General features: G+C 38.4%; 1 protein-coding gene across 1 annotated transcript; it reads left to right on the top strand.

The window, feature by feature from the left end:
• The first annotated feature begins 3,657 nt into the window (after window positions 1-3,657).
• On the top strand, window positions 3,658-9,824 carry CLEC3A (C-type lectin domain family 3 member A). Its single transcript, XM_010304313.2, has 3 exons — window positions 3,658-3,778; window positions 6,004-6,084; window positions 9,218-9,824. Exons 1-3 carry the CDS (start codon window positions 3,664-3,666, stop codon window positions 9,607-9,609), a joined length of 588 nt encoding a protein of 195 aa, XP_010302615.1. The 5' UTR covers window positions 3,658-3,663; the 3' UTR covers window positions 9,610-9,824.
• Window positions 9,825-11,570: the final 1,746 nt, after the last annotated feature.

Raw genomic sequence — 11,570 nt, 5'->3', positions numbered from 1 at the left:
ATGATTTCAGTAGCAGATACAGCCCATCAGTTTCCCATCTGGTCAAACAGGCCACAACACAATTAGCTCTGAAGCATGGAGGGGACTGTAGATCTCAGTAAAACATAGCTAGTCTACTAGCAATATGTGAGTGGTTCACTTCTCAACAGACTGAAGCATTAATTCTCTTTAAAGATATTTTTTACAAGTAGTGTTTTATTTGTAGTGCTATTACCTCAGGACATAAGTAAAGGACATGATCTCCCTACATAGGATCTTACTCCACACAACAGGAAATGGCTTCTGCAGTCAGACCTATTTCAGGATCTGAGCCCAGCATCCAGTCCTCATCTCACACCGACTTCTCATACTCTGTGCCCAATTGCATGTTCTTTCCACAAACCCAGTGATGGCTGAGAATGGAGAGGAAAAAACAACTGTATGAAGAGTTTTTCTGAGCCAGTTTACAGGACCATATAAAGGTAGAACTGTCTCAGAGGGGAATAGACTTTTTACCTTGAGGAGCCTCTGTGGAGAAACTGAAATGAACCTTTTACCAAAGGGTGCTTATGCTCTGAATGGTTCAGTTGTCTGAAAGCAAACTGAATGAGGTGGGGAGACCGGAGCCATAAAACCAGGTGCCTGCGCAGTACAGCAGCTATGGCTTTTGCTAGATGCTTCTTATCAAACAAAGCACTTCAAGAGTGATTTGAAGAAAACTAAGCACTTCAAGAGAAACTGCAATTTTGTCTGCATGCAGAAGTTCTACTGTACTGGTGTAAATAAAACCTTGCAATCCCATCCTAGTCTGCATGCAGCTGTAAAGGTACGAGACTGACTATACTTGTATAGCACATTCTGATACAGAAAGAGGAATAATTTGTCCCAGGAAAAATTACACCTATACATAGGTGTACAGGGATCTATTATCACTCTCTGGGCTGTATTATATTACTATAACGATGCTAGTAAAAGAAAAATTACAACTCTAAATGATATTGTAGTGCTGGTTTCAAGACCATACACAGACCAGGGACTCGCTTCAGTGAGGCTCTGGGCCTCCTATGTGGTTCCATTTCCTGCTTCCTCACAGTAGTACTGGGAGTTTGTGTCTTCTCAGCAATGTATTTTGACTTTTCTCTGACTGTCCTGCCCCACACATTCTATACAAGAAGTTAAACTTGCTTCCTCAGTTGCTATAGATTGGTCATATGTGTGAGACCTATTTCTCAGGTACTCTAGACGAATTCTAGACAAACAAGCCCCTATAGCCTTGCGGCCTCTCACAGCAGCTGCAAGGACAGCCTTGTGATTCAGGTTTTAGGAGTTGTCCAGCTGAGCTACTTGCAGACTGGTAAAATGCTGAAAGAGACTACTGAGCAAGGGGGATGAAGCTTTCAAAACAGAGTTTTGGTCTGTTTTAAAAGGACATAACATGGAATACACCAAAAAGCACAAGTTTTTACTCAGGCTCTTGGCCAAGAACTCTCAGAATACCCAATCTGTGTTTTCTTTATACCTCCATTTCTAGTGAGCTGTGTGCTTGCCTCAGTAGAGTACAAATCTTTTTCTGTTAGACTCATTTCACAGAAAGAAAAAAAAGCCTGTGTTAGAAAACTCAAATTCCTAGCAGCAGTAACAAATACATTCTGGTACTGAGTCCTTAAACACACACACACAAAAAAAATGCTTACTGACCCCAGCTGCTGAGCCTGTAGGACAGCTAAGCTCCACATGAAACAACTCCAGGGGTTTACATCTCCCTTACTGAAGTAACCCAAAATTAGCACTAGTTTAATATGTCAGGCTACAAGCTGCAGTGGTTCAGCATCACCTTCATGTGCAATTCCACAATCTCTGAGGTGGGACAAAGTGAAAAACTAACTGGAGGCGGTTATTGATTCAGCTGTCTGCCCTTAATTAACTTACAGATGCCCCAATATTACTGGGATAAAATATGGATCAACCCTGAACCTAGGGTTAGTTCTAAATGACAGACTAAATCTTGAACTAGACCCTTGCAAAGCTCCTTGTTTTCCGCTCTGACAGCTTGCATTTCAGTTTCTGGTGTGCTGGTTGGAATGACAGCCTTTTCCACCTTTAACTGTGTACTGAAATGTGCAGCTGTGAGTGATTTGTTAGACAGTCCTGGGTGGGTGGGACCCTGTAATAACCATCTCTGGTGCGCTGCGCTCCACGATAGCACTGAGGACTTAGCATTATTGATCCAGAGGTTTTCCTACACAATGAAACATACTTCAATATTTTGAGGCAGAACCACAGAAGCCAAGTTTTATCATATCAGGATGCATTTATGAAAAGTTTATTAACTAATGACTAATAGATGCTTGCTAGTTATAGATTATTAGAATACAGCTAGTTATTTAAAGATATCCGAAACAGATGGTTTAGGTGTGTTTTACATTATAAGTACTGAAGTTCTTTTACACTGTATGTGGGGTTGGAAAAAGCCAGTATGCATTCATGTAGTATAACAGCAAGTCCCTAAAGTTCAGCTTTCATTTAATAAACTAAGAAGTCTCTTGCTGTTACAGTTCTGAAAAAATCTAGCAATGTGAGCAGAATGTAACCAAGGCAGAGATGGCAAAGAGAAGTCTGGAGCAGCAGCTATGAGGGGGCACGAACTGCGCCAGCCAGCACCCCATCACCCAATGATGACTTCAGTCATTTCCAACCAACTCTCTCTTACTGGGGGAAGAAAAAAAAAGTGTGATTGATGGGCAGATTAGTGCAGCAATTTCATTTGTCCACAAAAATCAGTGAGAGGTTCTACTGCTTATAGAAATCCCAATTAAAGGCAGCCCCACAAAACTCAGAGCCCAAGGACAAATAAAAGTTCCAAGTGCAGAGAGCTCTCCAGCATCGAGAGAACACTGTCCTGCTTTGAGCATCTTGTGCTTCACTGAGATCAGCATCTGTTCCTCTGACCGTATAGTCAGGACTGGGGAACCTTTGGAAGAGTATCACTATTTTTTGTTCCCCTAACTAGACCCTGCTGATAGCATATACTGTTCTCAACCAGAAATGCAGTCATATCTATTAGGAGTTTATTAACTCTTCATAAATTAATTAGTGCACTACTCACATGATGTGATCTTAGTATGTGTATATGTGTGTGTGTGTAGCTACAATGTTTGCATTTACTCAGGAGTAAGTAAATTCTTTTCCTGTTTCAATGTAAATAAGATCATGACCATTGCCATGACTTACCCAGTGTGGGTCAGAGCCATGCTGGGTGAGCCTGTTTTATTTGTAGAAATCTTTTGGCTGCCCCTACTTGAGGCTGGCATTGCACAAGGTGTTTTTGAGCATCCATCTACTTTTCCATACATTTTGGCTTCAAAGTTAAAAAGGAGATATGGCAATTGGTGGCAATCAGTTCCCTGTTCAGTGCTGGTGTGGGCTCTGAAAAAGCAACCTGTCCCAGCTGAATTCAAAACAGAAATAGGAATTTCAGATGAGATGTGAGAACAAGGGGGTGCCTTATGCTACAGCCAGCTTAAGCATTAAACACATTTCGTAAGCAAGGAGTACAGCCAACCCTATCACTACACTTTTATAAAACTGACCTCAGTCAGTCCCTACTGAGATGTGTCTATGTGACTTGCTCTCAGAGCTGCTAAAGTTCTCTTCAAGTTTCTTCTTAAGTTCTTTAGAAGAGACATGGCACAAACTGGACTTATGATTTTTATACTTATAAGCATACTACTGCTGGATCAGACCATCAGCCAGGCTTCCAAATTCAAAGCCAGGAAGCACAGCAAACGTAGAGTGAAAGGTACTGGGTTTTAAGTGGGAGGAGGGACAGAAGCTTATAGACTATGCAAGTTTACTATGTACTTAAACAACATTGCATGAAACAGAAACTAACATTATACAAATGCTTATTAACGAAGGACAGTTGAGTCTATATGATATCCGTCTTAAAAATATTTTTATTTGAGTTAGCAAAGCTAAAAATAAGGTCGCAGAATGAGTTATGGAAATAGAGTTGTATAACAGTTGTAAATATTGCTCTGTTATGCCTATTCATCTCTGTTGACATTATTTAGGACTCAGAGGAAGATCTGAGAGGACTCTGGCCAGTCGTTCTTAGTTATGTAGTTATATTGACTAAGATCAGAAGAATGGAAATTCATATGGTAGAAAAGACCAGAATAAAATATTCAGTTTCCAAGGGTTATTGTTCAGATTTTTGTACCATTTTCTAATTTTAACAGAATGCCTGTCTAATATTTGTGGAATGTTATTTTACCTGTGTTAAAAGTACTGTGAAATGGCAAGTCAAACTAATGAAAAAGAATTAGCAGAAAAAGATAAAGCATAAATTCCCAGAGCAAAGCTTACAGAGCAAATACAGAACTGCTGAATGTTGTTTGGAAATGTCTGTGTATTTAATTTAAAGACTTATTTCTAATAAAAGAGGGTATGATGGAGGTTACACTAATGGCAAATATTTAAACTCCTAGTCAATGAAAAAGCCGCAGCTTTGATAAAGCCATTGTACAACATGATTATGCTGCTCTGGAGCTGTACAGTTATATATACTTCCTTTTCCTTTTGAATCTCTATAGGTTTTAGCTTCATGTTCTAAGGACAGGCTGCTTATACATTTGTTTTGTCAGCACATTTGTCTGTCAAGCTTCCCCTACTTTTGAACTTGAAACAATTTGGCAGAAGAATGGAGCTCCTGAGAATAAGTTTCTCAATATTTTATGAAATTCAGAATGAGGGTTACAAAAAAAAAAATAGATCTGCATTAGTGTCCCACTATGAAAAAAGTTGCACCGGGAGCTCAGCTTGTTCTGCTTCTTGCCTTTTTTGAAGCAGACAGAGGACATGAAGAGGCTCCTGTGAACTGGGAATCACAGGGAGGAGCATGGATTGGGGAACTGGGAGTCCTGCCTTGGGAAACCAGGGAGTCACGAAGGACAGCTGGGGTTATCCCCACAGGCAGTAGGGAATATGGAGAAAAGATGAGCTTTCTGGGGTGCAGCTGGAGGATTAGGTGATGTAACACAGATCTGTAGGAACTGTGGTTTTGTTAGTTCTGCTGCATGTGAAAGAGCTTATTTATTCCTCATGCTCTTTACTGTGGGTTCTGGAAGGTCTGGTTACTGCTGCAATCAAATTGTAATCTTGTGCAATGGAAACATGCCTGCTAGTTGTTTGGTGATGGTGGATTATTATAATAATAAAGAAAAAGAGAATAGAAAAGACAACCTGAAAATGGAGCTGTTATGTGCAAATTAGCATCTTTTCTTGTCCCACTATCTTGTTGGTGCTTTTATAAGTGCTACAAAATGGTGATTCAGACTGAATTTTCGTGACTTAACACCAGGCCCTCTCTGTACCAACAGAGGGAGGAAGGCTCCTCCTGGGAGGGGAAATTGCAGCTCAGCAAGCTTGCCTGCATACATTTAGACTATGAAGTTGGATTATACTAGCTGTTCCTTACTGTGTTAAAACAAGAGTGGTGTGAAACTTTTATGCTCACAGAAACTACATTTCTTTGAATAAACACAACTTGTGTTCTGCTATTATTTGTATTTCATATGTATACACACCATGGTGTGCAGGTTCAAAAGCAAATAGGCAAATTTTGCTGTAAATTAGATACAGGCATGCTAAATAGTGATTAGCTGCAACAATCCATGGTTTTCAAATAGTTACTAGGATACAGTCCAACTGAAAATGAGATTTAAACTAAGAAGGTAAAAGGTAAAGGTTGGTTCCTCCTGGTTTTGGATGGGGGTTTTTTTTTTGGGGTTTTTTGGGGGGGGGGTTGGGTGTTGTTTTTGGTTTTTTGGTTTTTTGTTTTTGTTTTTTTTTTTTTTTTTTTAAATAAGAACCCTACAGGAATCCTTTAATTAAGGAAAAATCTTTAAAAGAAATCAAAACAACTCTCAGCAATGCAGAAAGCCATGATATTTTGAAACAGCTTTTAACATAAATTTTTAAATTTTTTTTTGTGTGCATATCTGTATATTTCTTTTATTTAAGAAAAAGATGACCTAAAGACGCAGATTGACAAATTGTGGCGAGAAGTAAATGCTCTGAAAGAAATGCAAGCACTTCAGACAGGTAAAGCAGCTCACACTGGTCAATGCTTCCAAAAGTTATCACTGCCTTTCCTCTCTCCTTCACTCCCATCCTTCTCTTTAATGGGGATTTGTGACTGAGAAATACAACTCCTTCAGAGCTATGGTGTGCCATAGCTGTAATGGTGAGACAAATGTTAAAGGAAACATTCAGGTAAAATCAAATCTGAACTAATGGAGTACAAGTGATCATTCTTCACTAAGAGCAAGAATTAATCTGGAGCAAGAACTGCTTTTGTCTTTGCTATGCCCAACCTCAAGCTGTGATTTTAGGTATAATCAGATAAGGGTAACACAATGAGGGTTGCTGGGTTTAAGTGTTTAAATGGTCAGAGTTAGGTCCCCAGCTTTGATATGAACATGGGCTAACTATCAAGGCAAAAATATTAATGGAAAAGGCTGAGAATACCCCAAAAAAGGAAGCTAAAAGGACTGAGCCTTTTTAAAGGGTGCAGTTTGTGACATTCAAATGTGAACGTTGCCATAAAACTTCGAAGTAATACCCACTGTGAGTTAAGAAAAATCCTGTATCAATGTGCAGAGCCTTTAAGTATTTAAATAGCCAGATGGAAATTTCCAAACAAAATAAGAAGCATAAATACACATGCACCTACTACACAGTTGTGCTTTTTCACAGCTGTTGACACAAAACTTGGCATTTAAATATGTACAAGAGGACACTACAGGAGAAATGACATCATTCACATGAAACAGAACACATTTGCCTTAGAGATATTACTATCTGGGTTGTCTTGGTTTACATCTTGGGTTACATAGAGCTTTTTGAGCTTTATAAGGAATTTAAAATAAAAATATTTTGTAAGATGACTTTATAAGTTTTTTTTAAAAGAGGGAGCCTGTGCTAGACAAGTAACTCTTGTTTAAAAGTAGTTCTTGTATTGCTTCCAGAAGAAGCTTGAGAGTAAGTATGCAGTGGCTTAGAAATGAAACCAGAGCCAGGAGATTTTCTATCCTCAAAACTTATTTTGAGCTATATTCTAAATTCAGAACCCACACTGTTCAACTGGATTCCAAGTTTGGCAAAAAGATGTCTATCACCCCTCTAGCTCTGACTGTGTTTATTAATGGCCTTCTGATACTTCAAAAAGGAGCTGCTTTTTTAGCTTATGGCTATTTCCAAGACGTATTACAATCTGATTTCAACTTTTGCTAGAATTTCCTAGGTGTCCTTTCTACATAGTGTGAAATGTTGCCACACACCATTTAGCAGCACATACTTTCTCCCTAAAGAGGGCTAGTCTCCATCATTTCTGCAGCATTGTTGAGGTAGATAAGGTGTCTCTAATATTTCCCATGAATATACATTTGTTAAAGAATTCAACATTTAGCAAATATGTTCATTACTTTTCTTTGGCCATTAGCAGCTAGAAAGGATAAAACTTGCAGGATAAGCCCTAACATAAAATGATGACCCTGAAAATGCAGCTAAGGAATGCAATGAATACAACAACTACAAATACTAAAAAACTGAGACATATAGGAAATGGTCCAAAGTGGATTTCCATATCCTGTTCATCAGATATATAATTACTCTTTTACAAGAGCAGATGAGAGGAATTAGAAACAGATTATAGAAAACATCAGGACAGAAGATGTTCATATTGTTTCATGACATATTTCTAATATAAGTACAAGATGAATTTAAGCAATAAATTAAATAATCTGGAAGTGGTCACATGCAGGATTCTAAAAGTAAATTGTTACAGGAGTTTATTCAAGGCCTTTGCTACCTTCCTCAGTTCAGAAGGAACACTCCTTTGAGGAAGGTTCTCTTCTTGTAAGTATTTTTCTTGGGAGAATCAGTATTTCACATAACTGCATTAGGAGAGCAGGAGAACAAAGTTTAAGGATTCACACCTGCGAGCCTGCCCACACAGACCTTGGGCTGGAAGAACTCTGACAGCAGTTCTGCAAGGCAATTTCAGTTACAAAGCATATGCCAAATTAATGTTCTAGTACATTTGGACTTTACATCAAGACTTCCCTGGTATGTTCCAGTAGAACTAAAAGCAAACAGATTTATAATTGCAAATGTTTAGATTATTTTGTTCAGATTGTCATGCAAGCTCAGTAATAAGTGTACACTTTTTTTAAAGTGTTTATAGATTTAAGTCACTTTACCTCATTTGAATTTAGAGTTCGAAGGGATGGACTTTGCTGAAAAGACCGGAAATTAAGAACTAAGGAGGCAAATGTGTACTCTTTTGCAGGTGGCAATATAATTTATCAATCATCCAGAGATTTGCATTATGAATTTCAAATCAACATTTTTCTGGTGCACAGGACACTTTAAATAGCACTTTTCTGTCCTGCTTTTGTTTGCTAGGAAATAGGCTTAGTTAATGCATAACACTTTGGCACTTAAATATCATAAATACGAAGAGACCTTTAGATCTGTCTCTTTACTGTAAAGCCAAGTATAGACTTCCTGATGACCAACCCACATCTGCCAACAGTACAACCAACCATACCTCATCCATTCCGTCACTTTTAAGACTGATGAAATAAGGTTAAAATGTTGAAAGCAGGACTATTTGCTAAAAGAAGACATAAGATACACTGACAACAGGCCTGGGTTATATTTTATTTCGCTCTTTTAGAATGCCAAAATAAACCTTGAGCGAATTACATTGCTGGAGGGAATCTGGGGCTCAAGATCATGCCTCAGCTTTATCAGCATAAACACAGGAAAGATTCTTCAAAGCACTTCATAGTGTTAAGATCACAGCTATGTCTGTCCTTCCTCTTAAGTGTCTCTTCTTCAGAGCAGCTGCAAGAGCATACTGTGCTTTTGGCCATCCCTTGTAGCGCAAGGTGCTTTGCAGAGTGCCTGTGAGCCGTCTGTTCAGACTTTCCAAAGGCACACTAACATGTTGGCTGCATACAAAGTCTTACATGAACAGGAGGAATAGCAGGAAACTCTGATCTTACTGCTACTTTTAGGTCCACTCTGTGGAGGCAAGAGCCTTTCACTTGCTGAGGGACTTGCCTGCTTAATCCCCAAAATACCTGTAGAAAATTATCACTTTAGGAAACATCAAGTAAAAGCTTGGGCTATAGCTTTGAATAACATGGAAATCAATATCTATTCACAGTCTGTCTTCGTGGGACAAAGGCCCATAAGAAGTGCTACCTCGTATCAGAAGGCACCAAACCTTTTCATGAAGCCAACGAAGACTGCATAGCCAAGGGGGGGACACTGGCTATCCCAAGGAATAACGATGAAACAAACGCTCTTCGAGATTATGGCAAAAAAAGCATGCCTAGAGCATCTGAGTTTTGGTTGGGTGTCAATGACATGATAAATGAAGGGAAATTTGTTGATGTCAATGGCATGGCTCTACAGTACTTCAATTGGGATCGTGCCCAACCAAACGGGGGGAAGCGTGAAAACTGTGTCTTTTTTTCTCAGTCATCACAAGGCAAGTGGGTGGACGAAGTCTGCCGTACTGCCAAAAGGTATATTTGTGAATTTCTGATCCCATAATTACATATACAAATGACCATGACCATGTTTTTTGTTATTAACATGCAGTTTTGCTTGTTAATAACCCCTCCCACTTAGACAGTGGTGAGTTAAAAATATCAATCTCCTGCATTGTACTCACTCTTTCCCAAAACAGAAGTTTTCTCTATTAATTTATTTTCTATTCAGATGCTAAAAATTTTATGTTTAGTGAGTGTTTTCATTATGTACAGGAATATATATTACTGTTTTACTTACATGGTATGCTTTGGCATATTATTTCAGCCTGATGTTCAGGTTGCTGGAATTCACCTTCTATTTCTGTACTTTGTATATCCATGGTAGGATAGTATTTACTTGAACCAAGAGCCCTAGTAAATTTATTGAAAGTTTACAAAAGATTGCTGTATAGTGACATGTGCCAATATAAGGTGTAGGGATCTTTTCCGTTCCAGTGCTTAAGAGGGACTTTTGGGTTATGTTAGCTCCTGTGAAAAATAACTGTTTTCCTTATAGAGTTTAACAGGATGGATCTGGAACCCAGAGTTTTACCTATGGGTTAAGAAAGCCAAATGAAACAGAAAAATCTGATGTTAATTTTTAAACTACTTGGAGTTAAAAGTGATACACTGCTAGAAAATGGTGGAAGTAGCTTTCTAAAACATTGGTTATCTAAACATGTTTGCTTCTAAATGTCTCAATTATGGTTACATATTAGATGTAATTTGGAACATTTCCATAGAAGAAGCCAGCCTGGGACTAGATCATACCCCTACTATGTAATGCCTTAATAAGACGTGCAAAAGCCTTCTCTCCTGCAGGATCAGAAAGAGGCTTTTTGCTTAAGACAGTCACGCTGCCTGAAAGCACAAGTAGAGAGGAAGAACCTTCTTTCTGGGCACAACATCATCACTGCTCATTCACCTCTCTCTATGTGGCAGGCAGCACACCTGGTTGGCACAAAAGAGTGGGGCCAAACCACAGCTCGTTTGGCCACATGCAAGTTTTCCCAATTTAACACCTGACATTTGAAAATGAAGTAAGATGCGCTGGTTATTTTTTGCAGTTCTTAACCTCACAATAGACATTTGTCTTCATGTTATAAATAGCAGTTTCTCTCTTGTATAAAGGAATTTCATTTAAATATTTAAATATATTGCTGTTTGGAGGCTAATTCTTACTTTTTGTCTTTTAGTTGTGCAAGATTTTCTTAAATTATGCAATAAATTTGCCATTACTGGTATTCAATTGTAGTAGTATTTTTGACAGCTTGCGCATCCATATGAAGGACATTCTTTCCCAGGACTTTTCTTGAGGATTCAAAAGGGGCACTGTCTTTGGGTACATTATACTATATCTTTTTCTTTACAAGTGCACCTACATGCCACAGGACAAATTTGGACCACTGCTTGCCTAAGTGCTGTATGAGATGGAACTGTTGAATGCACCACTGTAATGTGTTGTAATTAATTTCATTTTCACTTAATGTATTTGTAAGACAGGCCTGATTCTGAATTCTCTCACTTAGCTCCTGAGTTAAAGGAGCAAGATGTCCCCAACTATCTCCAATTTTCCTTTCAAAATCTACCAACCTTTTTCCTTTTACCTATATTTTAAGGTGATTAAAAGTCTGCAGTAATTTTGTATGGCTTCTTTACCTCTGGCTTGTCTGAAATAGGTCAGTATCTCAGCATATCCCTACAGCTACAATCACATTGAAAATTCAGCACAAATTCCAAAATTTCTTTACCTTTGAGGAGTTTATAAATTTATGTCCTATTTAATCTGTTTCAGCCAAGCTTCTAAAGTTGTACACAGGAATTGAAAATGTTTATAGATCCTATTGGTGGATACAGATACCAGAGACAGAAATAACTGTTTGTTTAGTAGTGATTTACTACACAAAGACAAAACCCACCATACAGAAATCAGTAATCAATTTGAAGATTCCCAGGAGAATGCCTAGCTAAGAAACAACAAAC

The sequence above is a fragment of the Balearica regulorum genome, chromosome 13 (genome assembly GCF_011004875.1).
Source record: "Balearica regulorum gibbericeps isolate bBalReg1 chromosome 13, bBalReg1.pri, whole genome shotgun sequence".
Taxonomy (NCBI): Eukaryota; Metazoa; Chordata; class Aves; order Gruiformes; family Gruidae; genus Balearica; species Balearica regulorum.
Note: the sequence above shows the minus strand (reverse complement) of the source record. Positions and strands in the feature narration are given on the sequence as shown.

Excerpts from the sequence above, each read along its gene's own strand:
- CLEC3A (XM_010304313.2), top strand. The coding sequence starts at position 3,664 with ATGGCACAAACTGGACTTATGATTTTTATACTTATAAGCATACTACTG. Across the intron at positions 3,779-6,003 it reads CAGCAAACGTAGAGTGAAAG|AAAAAGATGACCTAAAGACG; the intron begins GTACTGGGTTTT and ends CTTTTATTTAAG. Across the intron at positions 6,085-9,217 it reads AATGCAAGCACTTCAGACAG|TCTGTCTTCGTGGGACAAAG; the intron begins GTAAAGCAGCTC and ends ATCTATTCACAG.